Source organism: Argiope bruennichi, chromosome 11 (assembly GCF_947563725.1).
Source record: "Argiope bruennichi chromosome 11, qqArgBrue1.1, whole genome shotgun sequence".
NCBI lineage: Eukaryota > Metazoa > Arthropoda > Arachnida > Araneae > Araneidae > Argiope > Argiope bruennichi.
The window spans coordinates 14,560,646-14,581,143 of record NC_079161.1 but is presented as its reverse complement, the minus strand read 5'-3'; the positions used below and the strand labels follow the sequence as shown (position 1 = coordinate 14,581,143).

The 20,498-nt window shown below is 34.5% G+C and overlaps 1 protein-coding gene across 1 annotated transcript in view; it reads left to right on the top strand.

Moving 5' to 3' along the window:
* Nucleotides 1-20,498, top strand: part of LOC129957065 (multidrug resistance-associated protein 1-like) — a 101,213-nt gene that overhangs the window by 57,112 nt on the left and 23,603 nt on the right. Inside the window, exons 15-24 of the mRNA XM_056069201.1 lie at nt 762-958; nt 2,861-3,040; nt 4,103-4,270; nt 7,204-7,400; nt 8,630-8,837; nt 10,298-10,393; nt 10,478-10,598; nt 11,011-11,155; nt 14,309-14,474; nt 18,051-18,250. Of these exons, the coding sequence (XP_055925176.1) occupies nt 762-958; nt 2,861-3,040; nt 4,103-4,270; nt 7,204-7,400; nt 8,630-8,837; nt 10,298-10,393; nt 10,478-10,598; nt 11,011-11,155; nt 14,309-14,474; nt 18,051-18,250 (1,678 nt within the window). The remainder of the gene's footprint in view (nt 1-761; nt 959-2,860; nt 3,041-4,102; nt 4,271-7,203; nt 7,401-8,629; nt 8,838-10,297; nt 10,394-10,477; nt 10,599-11,010; nt 11,156-14,308; nt 14,475-18,050; nt 18,251-20,498) is intronic.

Sequence of the window (20,498 nt, the reverse complement as noted above, 5' to 3'; positions counted from 1 at the left end):
GAAAAAGTACAACATTTTGCGTTATGAAGAGCTTATTCGTCTGGAGCAATAGGTAGCTACAATTTGCAATTTTAGTAAAAATTCAAATATATTCTCAAATTTCAGGATGATTAAAATATTTTGACGCCAAGTCGAAATCAAAGGACAAATAAGATTGATTATTAATAATTATTCTAAAAAATATCAATATAAAATATGAAAATTATTATAAATATAATACGAATTGTTTTTCTTAAGTGTATCGCTGTGTTGTATTAGTCGTCACAGAAGCACTTAAGCAACCATAAATTGTTTCAGATTATTCTATAAGTGGTGCGCCTGTTAATAAAAACCGGGATGAGATGCCTTTTGTATCTCTAAAATGCAAATTAAAATAATAAATTAATTTTTTTATGTTTCTCTTCTTTTATATGCAAAAAATATATGTTAGTTTAAGTAATTAAATAAATGTGATTATTTAAATAAAAAAATAGCAGTCATTTTATTATAACATTATTTTATATTACACATACTCTGTATTTGACGAATATACTCGTAATCGCTAAATTTTTTGCGATACAATTTATATATGCATTTTTCGAAGAGTTCGAAACAATTACCTGGTTAATTATGCTTTTTTATGTCTTTTACTTTTAACTTGTAAATTTTCAAAAAATTGTAAATAAATTGCTCTTAAGCTCATGTGGCTTCCATTTGGTTGGATATAGAAATAAAAGGTCACACTAAAGCTTTCTAAATTGCTATTTGCTATTTTTTCACAGACGATGCAATCGAAATCGATGGCGGAGCTTTCTGCTGGACAAAAGAAGATCTTCCGTTTCTCCGTGATATCTCTATGTCCGTTACGCGCGGAAGTTTGGTGGCCGTCGTGGGACCCGTAGGTTCTGGAAAGAGCGCCCTGTTCTCTGCCATTCTTGGAGAAATGCACGCCGCGGAAGGAGCCGTGCGGATAATGAAGGCAAGTTACATATGACGATAATATTAATTCTCCATCCATTTCTCAAAATATTTTTTAAATGGTCGTGTTTAAATGTTGCTTATTTTAAATCTATAGAATAATAATTAATTAGGGGTAAAAATCTAAAGAATTCTTAAAGTGTAAATATAAAAAGTGTATGGCATAAAAGTATATGCGTTTAATTTTTTTCTTGAATATATATGGAACAGATAAATGCAGATAGAGCATCGAATGCAATGGCTACTTAATTAAAACATCGAAGTTAAAATCCTTGGATATCTGACCTTGTCGAAAATAATTTGAATTCTATTGTGAAGAATTTAGATTCTTATTTCATCAGAATCAATAGGCATATCCTTCAAGAAATATAATATCAAGACTTGTCTACCTTTTCTGTTTTTCCGGGGTGCAGGGATTTAGTTCTATTAGCTGCAAAAAATCCATTTACGAATTGACTCCGTCAAATAATGCTAGTTCCACTAGCTGCAAAAAATCCATTTACGAATTGACTCCGTCAAATAATGCTATAACGTTCTGGATTAAAAGATTATATTGAATTTAAATCATACATTAATATTATAGAACATAGAATATTGATAAGGGTAAAGAAAGTAAGTCATGCTGTTCAAGAGTTCGTATTATTTCTACCGTAAGTTCCGAATTCATCTCTCGCACTTGAAGCTCCATGTGAAGGCGACCTCTAACGGATAGAAAAAGAAATGCCCCGTGATAAACAGGAAGATCAGTCTATTCTGAATATACTTTCTTACAATTTTAGTTCAGTGATATTAACGTCCCTTTTTAAAACTACACTAGGGCTATTTTGGGACGGACCTCGTTATTTTGAAACGCGGTCAGATGACGAGGACGACACCCCTCTCCAAACTTCCACAAAACATCACACCAGTGGGAGGACGTTTGGCCCCGAGGGATTTAACGTGCTCTAAACCCGCTTACACGACGATTCGTCGGTAGAATCCAGTGTTGAATCTGAAGCCCTCCGTTCCGAAGCCTAGATATTACCACCAGGCCACCGCAAATACAATTTTAACTGAAGTCAGTAGGAAAGATTTTGCTTTTATGGAGTGTAAGAGACGTCCTTTCGTCAAAAAAAATATTCCATAATTATTATATTGGTTGCCCAAGTGAAAAGTGGACAAGTCAAATGAAAAGAATAACTTCATTGAAAATCAAAAGAAATTACCAGGGTCTTTGGGACAGAGACCCCATCGGTTAGGTTGCAGGTTCCATGCCTTTTCTGTTAAAAGATGGTGGTTCATTCTTGAGGAAGTCCTGCACTGCTTTTTTCATTTCGTCGTCCGAATGGAAACTCATCCCCTGTAATGCTCTCTTAAGTGGTTCAAAGATAGGGAAGTTACAAGGTGACAAATCTGGATTGTATGGCGGGTATTCCAACGGAAATTTTTTAAGTCGTCTGGGTTTCACTGTTGACGTGTGGGCGTGCATTGTCATGGAGAAGGATCCCTTGTTGTGAGAGAAGGTCTGGCCATTTGTTTTCGAATGCTTTTCGTAGTTTCGTCAGAATACTGCAATATTGTGTTGAATTGATAGTGCTCCGCAGGAAATCTATTACTAATGGTCCATGGGAATTGAGGAGTCAGAAACCGTACTACCGTCCGTGAATGTTATAGTACGACTTTACTTTCGATCATACCACGAACAGCTTTCACTAATGAACGTCGTATGCAATGCATACCTCTTACCACCCTTTATATCCGTTTTCGGAAACGTTGCTATAGCTGCTATCATTCTGACGCAACAGCAAGTGACCACTTTTCATTTTTTCCAACCCTTATATTTAGCATTCTTTTTACAGAGGACTACGTCATAGTAACAGTGTATAATGTATTATAATACATGTTAATGGTCTTTCTCCTTTAGGGTGGCCGCTTGGCGTATGTTTCTCAGCAGGCCTGGATTCAGAATGCTACTCTCCGCCAAAACATTCTCTTTGTGAAGCCGATGGATAGAGATAAATATGATCTGACTCTCAGCAGATGTTGTTTGAATCCAGATATCAAGATCTTGCCAGGCGGTGATCTTACTGAGATTGGCGAAAAGGTAAATTCCGATAAATATTTATCAAGTGACAAAAACAGCCAATAATTCTTGCGGTCCTTTTTCTTCTTCATATTATCTTTCTAATCAACATGTATATTGATGAAAGAATTTATAAAGATATCTATTATATTAATATCTCTTTTATCAGAATGTTTGTTAAAGAGAATTTCATCAAAATGTGTCTAAATGATTCTTTCGATTGCCTGCATTAAATGCAACCATTCAGCAGGTGTTTCGTATTAAAGTTGAATTTATTTATTTTTATATTATAATCGATACTTTTTCTGTCGAAAAAAATATAAGAACTGCGAAAATACAAAAAAAAAGGCTAAATAAAGGCTTTCTGTAATTTAACTAGAAATGTTGGCGCAATTAAATAGAAAGTAAATTTTTATTTAATGGAACTTACTCCGATATCTGAATTTAAAAAGAAATTTAAAATTAATTATTAATTTTGAAAATTTTATGGCATCGCGAAATTAAACTTTTGATTACATCTGATATTCCAAATGATTTTGATCTGAAGATTTGACTCAAAAAACAATTATGGACAATTATAGAAATAAAGAAAAACATAATATAGAAACACGCACATTTACAGAATATGAATCATATTACATCATCACATTAAAAGAGAATTTTAATTAAAAATTAATAATAGATTTTATCATAACATTTCACGATTTTGTTTTTATGATTTAATTTTTACACCAATATAATGATAAATCTTTAAAAAAATGTGATAATAAATATAAATCTTTATGGAAATGGATTTTTTATAATTAGGATCGTATGATCTGGCAAGTCTGAATGTTTCTGATGAGTTTATTTTATTTGATATGGTTGGTTATCTTTGAATTCATGATAGAAATTTTAATATACAGAGATAATGATAATATATTCAAATTTAGGTTATATAAATTTATTGAGTATGTTTTCAAAAACAATTTTAAGAAAAGGAAGCCTTTATCCAACATGTTCTGAGAGGGAACTCCAATTTATTTGTTAAAAAATATTATATAATTGTTAATTTATAGTTTACTTATTTTGAGAATTTCTTAGGGTGTTAACTTAAGCGGTGGCCAGAAGCAGCGAGTCAGTTTAGCCAGGGCTGTGTACCAAGATGCTGATATTTATCTCCTGGACGATCCCCTCAGTGCAGTGGATTCTCATGTTGGAGCTCATATTTTCAAACACGTTATTGGACCCAACGGAGCCCTGCAAAATAAGGTAAACTAGATGATTTTATTATTATATTTGTTTTTTGTCTAAAACTATATGGAGCAAAACTAAATTAAATATCAAAATTTTTTAAAGCAAATAAAGAGAACGATTTTTGTATTTTCGTATGCGAAACAATTTTTGTACAATAAAAATAGCATATGGTTTAAATAAGAGGAATCAGAATATAAACACCTCTTTTTTTCATCCAGTCAAATCAGTCCACATCTAATTTTTGACCTAAAGTGACTCAAAGCACGATGTTAAACTAACAAATAAATTCCGAACCAGAATATAATTTATATTCCCTGATGTTTTAAGTTATTTTCTAAAGTTTAGTTATATTAATGCCCCGTTTTAAAGCAACACTAGGGCTATTTTGGGATAGACCGCGTAATTTTGAACCGCGGTCAGATGACAAGGGTGGTACCTGAGCTCGTATCCCTCTCTCCACACCACACCAGCGGGAGGACGTTTAGCCCGGACGGATTTAACGTGCACCAGACCCTCTAAAACGACGGTCCTTTTGTGGAATCGGGTCACGAACCTGAAACCCTCCGGTTACGAAGCTGCGACCTTACCACCAGGCCACCGCGGCCTCGTTATTTTCTAAAAGAATAAGCGTACATCTCTTTCCTTAACTTAAAATTCCAACTGTTTCGAATAAAGTTACTGACGCCACTTTGCATAACTAAAATCGGATCATAAACGCCGCTTCTTCCAACCAGTTAAATTATTCTGCATTTAATTATTGGTCCTAAAGTGACTTAAAGTATCATGTTAATCTAGCAAATCAATTCCGAACCAAACCATGATTTATATTCCATGATATACTTTTATGAATTTTCAGTTACTTTCTGAAAGAATAAATATACGAATCTTTCCTAATCTAAAAGTGTGATTGCTTTGCAATATTTGGTTGTCAGTGGAAATAGAAAATGTGACCATATGATATGGTGTTTGAAAAAAATTTCATTTGATTTATAGCGAAAAAGAGTAAAGAATTTCTTCAAATTAATGTTGAAATTTTGTCGTTACAAAATTAACGAAGTAAAAATATTACAAAAATTTGATTGTTACATTAATAAAAGACCTAAACAAGAAGTATATTTCATGAAAGAATTGCCATTTTTTATAATCGATTAAATATTGAATTTTTGATTTCATTATCATTTCTATCAATTTCTGAAAATTAAAAAAAAACCAAATTTATAAAAACATTACTTTAATATTTTTATCTGGTCTGATTTCCATAAACGAATTTTAACCTGTCGTATCTACAGTTTACTTCCGCTTATCCGGTTCACGTCTATCCGGCTTCTGTATTATCCGGTCTATTTTTTTTTGTCGTAATTAAATGAGGAAGAAAAAACGTTGCATTGTCAACAATGCCAAGACTATTGGAAGCGGGCGTCTGCTACGATCCTCCTAAGTGTCGTATGCAAATTATAACAGGAAAAGAGCAGCGTTCTGATAGTTGTTCATTCTTATGTCAGTGTGTAACGGATCTCAATTGTCTATGCTGTCTCTTGATTATAACTCGTAAATTGTTCTTGGGGTATGTTTCATAATTTTTTAAGTGTACCACATTGAAAATTTCAACATGGGTGATAAAAGGGAAAAAAGTTGAAATGACCTTGGAGGAGAAATTACGTACCATACAGCAACTAGACTCTGATGTAATAGCAAAAAAAAAAAAAAAATGTGGTCTTTAGTGTTATTAGTTGGGAAAAGTACTGTGGGGGATTGGGAGAAAAAATCGAGGAGAAAGTGAAAAGTGGTGTTTTGAGCAAGTGGGAAGTGGGAATGAAAGTAAGAGAAACCATACTGAATTGTAAGCATAAATATATTGAGGAAGCTTTATTTTTGTGATAGGAACGCTTCAGAGAAAAATGTGAAAGGTGCTTTTATGATTCACTGGACCGCGGGCGCGTTCGCATTCTACGTAGCTTCAGAGAAATGAAGGACATAGTACTCTCAAAAAGAAGTGACAAGATATGTATTATAACAGTGAGTTTTGATATAAAAACTTTGTCTGCTGGTATTGCTGGGTTCATAGAACTCTGGCCTATCCTGCTTGCCCTTTGGCCGCATTAGGCCGGATCATCGGGAGTGTACTATGCTTCCTTTTTTCGATCACTAATAATAACAAAAATAATTTACGTTTATAATAATTTATGTTCTAGAAATAATTTTTTATAAATAATTTATGTTGGGTTTATGTTGAGTCTATTTGGGTTAATGTTTAGTCTATAAATATATGTTCACTTCAAAAATTTATAGACACAAGCTATTTCACTGAATTCCAAAATTCACTTAACCTTTTCTAGGGCCGTGGGAAGTATGCTTCCCACCAAATTTATCAATCTTTGTATGAATTTATGTAGGTTGGCATCAGTTCTGACAAATTTTTTTTATAAAGACAGAAACTTAGATGCTTTAGTTCGTTATTTTACACAAAATGATGTGTCTTGATTTGATACTTAATTATTAATGAACCAAATTAATTAATTAATCTAATTAAATTTATCTAATAAGCTAAATGAATCTCTTTTCTTATTCTAATTTCAAGACTAAAAATATTTTAACATAATATGACTAGAAAAAAATGTCCTTTTAAAGGGTTAAATCATCTCATCTCTGCGTAAAGTTATTAATTTTTTTTAAAAAAAATTTATATGTATATATTTTTTTCTAAATAACTTTCCTGATTGAAGTTCTAGAGTATTATTATATGATTTTTTAAAATGAAATTTCAATGGAATGAATTGAAAATTATATCATTTAAAAGACGGAGTAAAAAAAAACAAACTGATTTTAAAGAATAGTAAACAATTTCGGTAAGATGACAAAAATTAGATGGTATTATATATTAGATTTTTCATGAGTGATCAGTTTGTTCAAAGATATTAATGGAAATTTTCCATTGCTGTTTTTTTCAGACCAGAATTCTCGCAACTCACGACATTTCAGTTTTACAAGAAGTTGATAAAATCTACGTGATGTCAGAGGGAAAAATCTTGGAATCCGGCAGCTACCGGGATTTGTTGAACCAGAAAGGAGAATTTGCAAGGTTCATCGAAGAAAATAAGAAAAAACAGGATGAAGAAGAAGAAGAAGAAGAAAATGAAAAAAAAAGGTGAATTTCCAAAACTGATATTTATTTCCATTCTTTAGCTTGGCTATATTAAATTTCCAAGTTGAATTTCCGGTTGTTGAAGTGGGTGTCATTTTTATCAACCAGGATCAGATGAAAATAACACTTACGTCTTATACAAATAATGAATTTATAAACACGCCCACACTCTCCCGCTGCTAGAGTCTCCTTTCTGCCGTTTTGCCTCGCTTGCCTGCTTCTCCGTTTAGTCGGAACACTACTGCCATCTGCAGGCGAGAGAGAGAGAGAGAGAGAGGGAGAGTAGTATAGGGGCTCATACCACATAAATTCAGTTCACTAAATTAAGAAAAAAATTATTAAATGTATAGCATAAAACCAAAGGCCTGTATAAAGATTTTAAATTCTATGAAATTCGTCGTCAAAACTTTAAGGTGTATATACACACTTGAAACTTCGAAAATCGTTCAAAATATCGAATAATTTTTTTATTGCTTAATAATGTTCTCTGATCCTTTAGCTTTCAAACGATACCAAGATGTTGTCAATATTCGAAATATTTCTCGAGTTATAACTATTTTTCTTGAGGTGCTTCCATTAAAAACTCTAGTTATGGCTTTTTTTTAAACTCATTTTATGAGGAATGATATTTTCCCACTACGTTGCTTCATTCGAACAATCATAACTCAACAAGAAATGAACCAAATACAGTTATTTATATATCAAAATAATCTGTATGAAATAGCGGATGTTTTGCGCCTCCATCAAAGTTATATTTATAGAAATAAATTTTTAATAGCTGTTTAAATGTTAAAATGACAGAAAAAATCTCGCTTTTTCTATTCATCGTAGATGAAAAAATTGTTTTAAAAAAACTATACATTTTTATAACTTTTTTGAGGCAGACAACATGAAGACTAATGTTAGGCATCATTTCCAACTAGAATTGTGTGTCTGTAGAAATTAGAATTTAAGATATCATGTTTCAAAAAATAGGCTCATTAGCTCATTAAATATTATTTAATTAATTAATAATGAGTGCAATATGGTTTTTTCTCACTGAAATGAGTTTAAACATATATTAATAACCTACTGTGAAAAAACTGGATTTTTAAAGTTAAAATTTAAAAAAAATCTTCAAGTGTGTACGTATACCTTAAAACAATTTTAATTTTATTTGCATTTTCGTATTCTTATATTCTGTATTATTCGGATGTCTATTTCTGGTTTTGAGTGAAATCAGTATTTTTCAGTTCTTTAGAAGCAAAGGAAGATGAGGAGAGAGGAGAAAAGACAACGAAGCGAATGTCTGCTGGAGATGTGAAAGCGCAGATACAAAGGATGGAGTCACGCATATCCAAGTCGTCTCTCTCCAGGACAATATCCAGGACAATCTCTACAGAAGAGAAGGAAAAGAAGAAAGCCCAATTCATTGAAAAAGAAAAGATGGAAACTGGGCGAGTAAGTTGATATTGACACATTTTTAAGAAGCACATTCCTGGGTAACGAATATCAACCCGTTCTTTCTTCTCGGGTACGAAATTATACACTGAGAAATTATTTTGATCGCCAAAGAATTCAAATTCTAGATTTTGAAGATCTACACGTTTCAACGCTCTCTGAGTCAGAAAAATATATTTTTGGAATCAAATTGGTCAGTCTCATTAAGATAAATCAATTTTTTTCAACTAAACTGGTGAAATTTGGTGTATGACCCTTTCACCAATGTTAGATACATAATAAATAATTGTAGAATATTATATGTAGACTTCGTATTGTATCTGCGCATGCTACCGTCACGCCATCTGTATGAAAAAGAGTTTTTGTGTAAACAGTCAGTTGAGTAGCGAGCAGCCGGGAAGAGATGTGTGTACCATCGGCTCTCATCAAATTATTGAGTGTGGATTAAAAGTAAACTACAGTCCGCTAAATGAGCATTTATTTATTGAGTTTTGAGTTCTTTTCATGAGCTACGTTGACACGTATATTATATGCACATTTTGAAGATATATTATATAAAAGTTTGGACGCAATTCATGTTAAAAATTTTATATATCTATCACTCTAAGTTTAAATGAACGCAACAACTAGAAAAGCCCCCCCCCCCTCCAAAAAAATCACTAAAGGGATAAAGTTTGGTTCACAGTGTATCATCTAAGGTAGAGATCCGTTATCAAATTTTGAATGAAATCTGCCTATGGTTTGATTATTTTTTGGTCCGTATATTCGCATGGATATTAACTATATACAGTACACTCCCGGAATATCCGGCCTAATGCGGCGAACGAGCAGGCCGGATAACAAAAATGCCGGACAGACCGGATTTCTGTATACCCAACTCTTTTCCCACCAATACCGGAGAAAAAGTTTTTATATCAAGACTCACTGTTATAATATGTATTTTCTTGCTTCTTATTGAGCACTAAGCCCACCGTTTAAGCCTCACTACTGGTTGTTTATATATGTTTATATACTACATTGCACGTTTCAAGAAAAAGTAATTTAAAGATATAAACTGTTTATTTTTTAACATAAATTCTGTAATGTCTAACTTAATTAGGATAAAAGAAAACAAGGCCGGATTGTCGCGAACCGGATACTTGGAAGTGTGCTGCATCTCAAATACGCAAAAATTATTTCGGTATCAAATTCTGGTTGCAATCGGTTGGCAAAAAAGCTTTGAAAATGCATATATACATTTCTTTATTATATTACGAAGCACTAACCGTTCATATGCGGAACACAGAAAATAAAAGTTTGAAATAAAAGTCATGTTTTATACTGGAGGTGGATGTCACTTTTATTAGGAAATATGCGAGAAAGCTTCGGGAAGACCACTTTACTGTTTTTTTCTTATGCTTTTGTCTCAAAGTTCACAAAGATGGCAATAAATCATACTAATTTATTTTTTATTCCAACAGGTTAAAGCTAGCATATTTTGGACCTACTTCCGATACTCAACTTTGCATCTCACATTTCTTTTCATCATCGGTTTCGCAGCCTACAAGTGCTTCGAAGTGAGTCGACTCAATATTACATGAATCATAGCATGATTCCTTTGACTGATGCAAATTGAATCTAAATGCACGAAAATGTTTCAGATCGGCTCCAATGTTTGGCTGAGTCAGTGGAGCAGTGACAAGCCTTTGCCTGATGGTTCACAGAACATACCGCTTCGAAATATGAGAATGGGAATCTACGGTTTGTTGGGATTTGCACAAGGCAAGTATTACTGCAAATGAAGCATTTAATATTTAAGATTAGTACATTTCATGCAATAAATTTATGTCAATGTAAGGAAGAAATATTTAGACGTTTTGTGTTTTGAAAGATTTTATTAACACTTTCACTGCCATGAGTAACACCCATGGGTCACACCTACTATCCTATTGTACCGAATCATCTACCTAATTATATGTCCCCTTACTCTACCGTAATTAAGAATAGTAAAGAAAGTGACCTGAGTATCTGATTTGAGGCATGGCAGTGAACGGGTTAACATTTGGTTTTGTTAAGAAATTTCTATATTTTTGTTCTCTTCGTTGCCATAAGCATCGCCCGCGGGTGTCCACTTTTAAATGTAGTCACATATCTTATTTATTTATTATTATTTCTTCTCATGTGCTTTCAACAGGTATAACGACTCTCATTGCAACTATTATCATGGCCATTGCTTCGACTCGTGCCTCCATTCGTTTCCACAAAACAATGCTTTGGAGTGTCCTCAGATGTCCGATGTCGTTTTTCGATACCACACCGCTAGGAAGGATATTAAACAGGTGAATCTATATTAACTGATTGATTTTTTTAAGCTGTCTCATTTTTTATCGGGTTTAGTTTAGTTTATTTATATTAATGTCCCGTTTAAAGCAACACTAGGGCTATTTTGGGACGGACCTCGTCATTTTGAACCGCGGTCAGATGACGAGGACGACACCTGAGCTGGCACCCCCCTCTCTACACGCCACACCACACCAGCGGGAGGACGTTTGGTCATGACGGATTTAACGTGCAACAGGCCCCCTTACACGACGGCTCTTCGGTGGAATCGGGTCACGAACCTGAAACCCTCCGGTTCCGAAGCCGACACCTTACCACCAGGCCACCGCGGCCCCCATTTTTTATCGGGACCTAATCTACAAGCATATTCATATTATATGCTTAACGAATGATAAATTTTCTTTACGATATTTTAGAAGAGATTTTACATAGCACATGATTGTTTGTTTTGTTTATGGTAGAGTTGGTAAGGCACCTTGGATTATCTACTATTATCACGCAGCAGATGGCGGTAAACTGAGAATGGAGTTTTAAAAGTTCTCCCCCAAAGCCCTACCCACCTGTAGATCGTACGTACCGGCGTACTGGCGTAGGGGTAGAGCGTCTTGTCCGTGATCTAGGCGTCCTGGGCTCGAGTCCCGGTTTGGGCATCGTTGTTCTTCCGTTGTTCATTCTGTGAGATGTGTGAATGTGCCCTCCTGTAAAAAGGGGTTGTGCAAGCGAAAGAGTGATGCGTGTATAGTTAAGTAGTACTCTTGGCCCGAGTTGGCGATACTAAAAAAAATAAGAGATGCTCCCCCACCGGCTTAAAATCGCTGTCTTCGTAACAGCGGGCCTGTCCATGACAAGTACCATAAGAAACAACAACAACAACAGAACGTATGTTCCTTCATTAAAGTTGTAATAACTCTGTTCCTTAATTTTCTTGTTCTAAAAGAAAGCGAAAGCCACCAAAAATTAGGTGTAAGATACTTTACACCAAATTTGTAGATTTCTGTCATATTTTGAGCAAAATGCATTCTTTAGAAGTTTAGATGACTGGCTTTTGGAATATTAACATTATAACTACAAAGCGAAGTGAAGTAGTTCGATAAAATTCGGTACACAGATTTAATATCTATAATGTAGATACCTATTGAATTTTGAGTTACTTCCAGTAAGGAGTTAACCGTATGTCTGTCTGCACTTTCAGAAGCATGTGCACATGATATTGTTACGAAATTTTCAAGTTCGTTTGGATAGTGGGAGTTATATGGTGTGGAGAACACTCAATCAGCAGGCGGCAATATAAAATAAAACAACGACGTTTATTTACACGAAGACACGACACAGGACAGCACAAAGACGATAACTATATATAGCACAGAAGACGATTATCTTCAGTCGAGAAGTGCAGCATACAACAAAACTCTACTGCAGACAGTAGCGCACAGCTTAGTTCAGCACTAGCTTGACTCCATCGCTGCTCCGCTTATTTTTGGAAGGCCAGTTGTTTACCGTCGATCCCGACTATTCTTCTCTGTCCACCACTGGTTCACGACTCCCCGGCAGCTGCGGCTGCTTCCTTTTATAGGTCTCAGGAGGCGGGGCTAGAAGCCTCTCAACCAATCAGGAACGTTCGAGGCGTATCTCGGTTCCTACTGGACGGGTCGGGAAAATTCTCGATGTTTCGGGTATAATCTATTTTGGCGCCGAAGTCGCCAAATTTGTCGCCAAGTCGCCAAGTTTGTCGCCAAGCTCCGGAACCTCCGACGCAACACACGAACTTCGTCCAATACAGATGACTGTAAAACATTCTTTCCGATGGTGGAACCAACTATGCTAGAAGCAGCATTACAGATTCGTAACAATATCTTAAAAATGCAGTGTCTAAAATACATTAAATTTGTTTTGTGATTTTGTGAATACAATTGTAGCTCTATGTCAAAATTTGGTTCTTTAAAAAATCTCGAGTTAGAATTTTTTGACGATTATAGTACTTTCTCTAGAAGTAACTGCTATTGAAAGTGAAAAAACAATGACAAATATATCAAATTTCATAGGTGATTTTGTGACTACAATTATAATTCTCTGTCAAATTTTGTTTCAATTGGTTCGGGAAAATGCGTCTAAAGCACTCATTTAAATGTCAGATGCTATTCAAAATATACCAGGGATTATTCGCCAAAACACTCACAAGGATCACACGAGAAATTTAGTGAAAATGCTGAATTCACGCCAAAGGTTAATATTTCGTTATATGCCAGTAACGTGGAAAACATAAACCTTCTCTTGAATAACATCTTTATTAGATAGTATGTGCGAAGGTTTTGGGGAGACTTTGTGATTCATCTTACACTAAGTTTTATAATAAAGAGAAAGTAAACATAAACGCCAACTGCTCAGAATACGTGCCAGAAACTTTCAATTGAAACATATAACTGTATTATGATTATTATTTAAATCAACAGCAATGGGAATTGCCGACATATTTATGTTATAATTAGTGAATTTGTTCGAGAACTTCATAACCAATGAATATATATTGTTACGAAATTTCCCGGGGTTCGTTTGGATAGTGGGAGTGATATGGTGTGGAGAACGCTCAATCAGCAGTAGAAAATGAAACAACGACGTTTATTTACACGAAGACACACAGGACAGCACAAAGACGACAACTATATACAGCACAGAAGACGATTATCTTCAGCCGAGACGTGCAGCATACAACAGACTCTACTGCAGACAGTAACTCACAGCTTAGTTCAGCACTAGATTGACTCCGTCGCTGCTCCGCTTATCCCTGGAAGAGCAGTTCTTCGCCGTCGACTCCACTGGTTCACGACTACTCAATTCACTACCACTCCGCGGCAGCTGCAGCTCCTTTTATAGGTCTCAGGAGGCGGGGCTAGAAGTCTCTCAACCAATCAGGAACGTCCGAGGCGTAACTCGGTTCCTACTGGACGGCTCGGGAAAATTCTCGATGTTTCGGGTATAATCTATTTTGGCGCCAAAGTCGCCAAATTCGTCGCCAAATGGTCGCCAAGCTCTGGGATCTCCTATGGAACCAACTATGCTGGGAAGGCGCATCTCAGATTCGTAACAATATGTTGTTATAATTTAATTTAAATATTGTGGTTTTATGAAAACAAAATTATTTGTTTTTGTTCCAGGTTTGGAAAAGACATCAATGTAGTTGACGTAGGCATACCATCAAGACTTCAGAGTGTTGTCACCATGATCATTTCTATCATTGGTTCATTTGTTGTCATCATGACGACCTACCCTATTTTCATAGCTATCATGATACCAATTGCCGTTGTTTATGTTTTAGTTCAAGTAAGTCATTTTATGCCATAATCTCACTTTCATTCGAATGATTATATAACTTCCTTTAAATTCTAGGGATTCCTTTTATTATATATGTGTCTATTATCTAAGAGAAAATTAAAATCCAAATATATTAAGAAACCCCAATGATAATCACAGCAATTACAGAGAAAGAATATTGCTATAAAAAATCCGCTAAAATCGACAGATTTGCTGCAGTGGGTGTATGGCATTGGTTCTTAACCTTTTTAAGCCGCGACCCAAATTTGAGAAATATTTGAGAAAAAGTCAAAATTTTTTCATTGCCTTATTTTAGATCGTATTTTTAAAACGTCTTCAATCCTACGATGATGATTTTTTTTAACTTACAAATTTTTTATTTATTTTTTTAATAATAAAGATAAACAAAAGTACTTTTCGATCCAAGAAAAATTTAATTAATAATCAAGTGTTTTTAATAATTTTTATTGACAAAATTAAAATATATTTATAACTTTTTGAAAATAAGTGACATTTTGATTAGCAAATAGATGCTAATGGGTGTTTCTTTTCTCTCAAAAATAATTCGACTTCTGTCCATAATGATAACACTCTTTGAACAACTTTGCCCCGGGACAGCCATCTAACTTCAGAATAATATAATAAATGTTCGTATTCTGCACCAAATTCGAAACACAGTTCGCGGAAAATTCTACAGTTAAGAGCTCTTGATTTGATAAAATTGACTACCGCAACAATTTCATCCAAAGCGATACATAATTCGGGTGATAATTTTTTTGAAGCAAGATTTTGTCTATGTAACAATGAATCGATATAATTTGTGGATTCATTTGTTTTGCTCTTGTCGAAAATCCCTTTTTAGATGCTGTCATGGCAGCTGCACCGTCGGTGCAAATACTGAAACACTGATTCCAATTTAATCCTTCTTTAAAAATCGAATCGACCATAAGAAAAATATCTTCATCTCTAGTTGTTGTTGACATTGGTTTGCAAAATAAAATGTCCTTCTGTATATCTGTTAAACCTGGATACCGCACGTAAACCATGAGTTGAGCATCTTTACTTACATCTGTCGCGACCCATGAAATATGCTTTGCGACCCAATTTTGGGTCGCGCCCCATAGGTTAAGAACCGCTGGTGTATGGTGACATAGTTAGTAGGCCCCAATAAGAAATAACGATGTTTATTAACACGAACAGACAGGTGACAATACACAGCTAGGCTTACACTAGCAAACACAGCATCATTTAGAACAAATAGCAGGCCACAGGTGGTAATTGGTAGTAAACAAGTACCTCAGCACACAAAGCGATTAGACAAAACTCAGCAAGAAGAGAGAATCCACCTAGCTATTTAATAAGATATTTCCAAACGTCTGCCATTGTCCACTGTCTCCTCGCTTTACTGTATCTAACTGCCGACTCATTGCTTACACGACTAACTACTGCACACATGACTCGATGCTGCTTCAGTACTTGTCTCCAAGATTCAGCGCGAGGCTAAATTCTCAATCCACTAACCGCTTGCGCTTTGTTGGATTGATCCACCTATGCGTCACCGACTCAAGTCTGATTAACTATACGATTGACTTCAGCTTGGACTGCCAGCGCTTCATAGCTTCCGGAGCAGGACACAGAAGGTTCCAGAATAATTAACATGATTCGCCTCCTATTGGTTTTATAGCCAAAATTCCTGAAGTTTCCAGTATTATCCATTTTGTCGCTTTTTATATACGAGCTCCTCAAAATCTGTTGTAATGATTTTATTTTAATTAATCTTAAGTATTTTTAATATAACTTTATAGGTGTATTTATTTAATGATGTTATATGAGCTAAAAAAATAAAAATTTGATTAGTGCATCCATCGATTATATAATTTTGTATAAACATATTGATATAAAGATACTCGACGGAAAAATTCTTGAACTAGTTGTGTTATGGAAATAACTCTACTTAGTGTAATATCTTTGCGACAAAGGTAGATTTTAATTAAAAAAATATTATATATTATGCACGATATGAAAAGTCTAGTCAGATTATTTTAAAAGTTCTACTATTGATTATTTCGGAAATTTTATTAGTTTTGCAACTGCATTGCATACAATTTTCAGAAGCTGAGAAAATCGTATTTTAAAAATGTGCCCTTTGCAAAATTGCATAACAGTTAATCAAGAATTTATCTTTTTGAGGCTACTTAATTTTTTTTATGCAGTAAATGTTTTCTTGGGATCATAATATCGAATATGTTACGTTGCGATAGTTCAAAGTAATAAATCAGCAGCATGAAGTAATTTGATCACAAGCTCGATATTACTGGAATATTCTAGAACTGTTGTATGAAAACAAGGCAGCTTGATTATAAAATTAGACATAATTCTACTATTGCAACATATTTATAGACTCTTTGAGAAACACTTACAAATCTTAAGAGTGAGGTTAAAGTATTCTGAATGTCGTTAAAGAATAAACATAGTTGCTAGTACAAGAGTTCAATAATTAAAACTTAAACGAAAGATAGAAAACACCAAACGATATTCTTACTGAAACGAGATTAATTAATTGGAAGCAAGAAACCAAATGAAAAGTTTCTAGCGCTATCTGAATTAAAAATAACGAAAACCAAACGATAAATTATTTGTGCCATTCTGAAGGTGACGTCACCTTATAGAAACGCCGAACTCATACATTTTCATATTTCTAATTACGGTTTTGATAAGGCGCCAAATTATTCCAACGCAGGCATCTCAATTTCAGAAGATGACTCTGTTGATGATAATCGATATTTTTCTTTTGTCCAAAATGTAGGTTTAACTTTTTGATGTTTTTACAAAATTATTTTTTGCCGCGCATGATCAGTAATCCGCAACAGAGATATGATATTTAAATAAGTTAAATGTTGACAAAATTGTAAAAAGAATCAGACAGTTATTAAAATTTAAGAAAATTATATTTGGACAGGACAGATTTGGATTCAGCCATATTGTCACGTAGGTACTCTAGTGTCGAACTCAATGACACACACAAGAAGTAGAGCGAAACCAATTTATTAACTCAACTCTGAGCTGAGAAGACAGTGACTGACAGATCTTCTGCTTTTATACTAACAGGGAAAGTTCCAGAATACTTTTCTAGAGACAGTAACAAAAGTCCAGAACACTTGTCTGGTAAACTAAAGAAATGTCCAGTATCTTCTGGAACATGAAACAAAGGAATTAAATATTTACATATACTATTAATCGCATTGTCTCTAGCTGGATTCGAACCCACGGGCTCTTGACTATGAGCTCAGTGCCATGACCATTCGGCCATGGAGATTCGACTGTAGTTCTTTAATGCTGCAATATTTTTAGATTTAAGGTGGTTTTACACTAGGTCAGCTACTACAAGAACTTGCTATTGTCCACTCTCTCAGCGCATGCGCAAGTTTCCTTCTGCGCATGCGTGACTTATTGGAATTTTATAACTGGTCAAGTGTAAACCCACCTATATATTCAAAAGTTTCAGTGTATATTTTCATGATGGATTTTCAGATTTAGATACATTTATTTATCTTAATGCAGTAGTTCTTGGCTCAATACTTTTAGATCTTCTACATGGCAACATCTCGTCAAGTCCGACGACTGCAATCCATCTCCGTGTCCCCCGTGCTGAGCTTCTTCTCTGAAACAGTGCAGGGGGCGAGCACGATACGAGCTTTCGGATCCCAGCATGAATTCATCCAGACGCAGGACGAACACATTGACACTAACTGCCGAACGTTTATTGCTGCCACTACACTAAACAGGTAAGACAATGGGAAGGCAGTATGTTATATACAAGGTGGCCATATAAAAACTTTCCATGTTTGGCGGCATCTACAGCTAAAACTAATGAAGGAAATAAAACCACATTTCACATGCAGACTGTTTAAGGCATAGGAAAGTAAATTCCGCCGGCGTCCTAGCATAGGGGTAGAGCTTCTTCTCCGTGATCTGGGCGTCCCGAGTTCGAGTCCCGGTTTGGGCATGGTTGTTCTTCCGTTGTTCTATCTGTGAGATGTGTGAATGTGCCCTCCTGTAAAAAGGGGTTGTGCAAGCGAATGAGTGGTGCGTGAGTAGCAAAGTCGTACTCTTGGCCCTAGTTGGCGCTACTATAAAAACATGAGACGCTCCCCCTTCGGCTTAAAATCTCTGTCTTCGTAACAGCTGGCTTGTTCGTGACAAGTGCCATAAGAAACAACAACAACAAATAAATTCAGCAGAAAAAAATAGTACCAAAAGATACCGATAGTAGAAATATTGACGCTGTTGCCACGTCCGAACGATTAAATTTGCATATCGAGATGGATTTGTAAAATTCCTAGTGCGTGCATGACAGCAGTGTCATGCATTCCTTGTAAAAAGGGAAGAGCAAATAGCATCTGCTAACAGTTCGTACTTAATTTTTGATGTGTCTTTGATTGTTGGTCGTGATTGACGTTGATGTGTGCTTATATGGGCCCTACATATGCTTTAGGTACCCTCAGGTATGCCCTCAGCATGCTTTACTGGTGCAACTGTTCTACACTTGCACCGCAAACAGGCTTTCTTTAAACAGAACATAAGACTGGCTGTTATGAACATCGAAATTGACAAATTACACGCAGCAGTGGAGAACGTCATACACCATATGTAATATGTTGCACACAGGGAAGGTAAGATTATTGAAAATGTTGCACGGCTTCCAGAGGACCTTAATATTGATGAATAAAAGAATATTTTCTGCGAGTTTCATGAATTCATTCATAACTGTACTCCCACAACGCCAGCATTTCCCCTGTCGGCAACTTTTGGTACTAATTTTTTTTTTCTGCAGAATTTGTATTTCCATGGTTTTTACAATATGTGTATGAAATGTGGTTTCATTTCGTTTATTGTTTTAGCTTCAGATGCCGCCAAACAGGAAAAGTTATTTTGTGGCTATCCTGTTATCCAGTATCCTAATCCTGTATATTATTTCGTTGACTGTCAACCATAACCCATTATAATTCAATGTTTAAACATCTCTGAGACTTTTTTAATACTAGTTGCCTAGGCAACCATCTTGTTTGTCTAAATAATTGAATTTGTAAGCTATTAACCGATTAACATGGAATGTATTTTTAGATTTTATCTTTTATTTGGTATGACTCGACGATAACTTTAATTGAATCAGTCTACAACAAATTACTGTAAGTGCAAATAAAAAAGAGCAGTATAATATGCATTGCAGTAAAAGCGTAAGTGAAAATCTTACTTCGCAATTAATGTTAAAAGAAGCAAATTTTTAAATACTTATCTTAATACTAGCAAAAGCAAGCGATTGAGAGTATTCGTGGAAGAATTTGAATGTTACAGTACTATTTTTAATAGTACTGTATACTAAATTATATTTCAAAAATTGTACAGAAATGTAATTAAAGGTAATTGTTTTATTATTAAAGGTAATTGTTTTAGTAATAAAACAATTACTTTTATTGTTTTATTATTAAAACAATAAAGGTAATTGCCACTTTGTAATTAATTGTAATATTATTAAAGGTAATTGTTTTGAATTTTAAGATAATGTAAAAACTATTTTTGTGAGAGAATAGTTCTGGTAGACATGAATATCAATTTCCATAGGTAAAGTCATAACAATAAAGTCATAAAGGTAATTGTTTTGAATTTTAAGATAATGTAAAAACTATTTTTCTGAGAGAATAGTTCTGGTAGACATGAATATCAATTTCCATAGGTAAAGTCATAACAATAAAGTCATAAAGGTAATTGTTTTGAATTTTAAGATAATGTAAAAACTATTTTTGTGAGAGAACAGTTCTGGTAGACATGAATATCGATTTCCATAGGTAAAGTCATAACAATAAAGTCATAAAGGTAATTGTTTTGGATTTTAAGATAATGTAAAAACTATTTTTGTGAGAGAATAGTTCTGGTAGACATGAATATCAATTTCCATAGGTAAAGTCATAACAATAAAGTCATAAAGGTAATTGTTTTGAATTTTAAGATAATGTAAAAACTATTTTTGTGAGA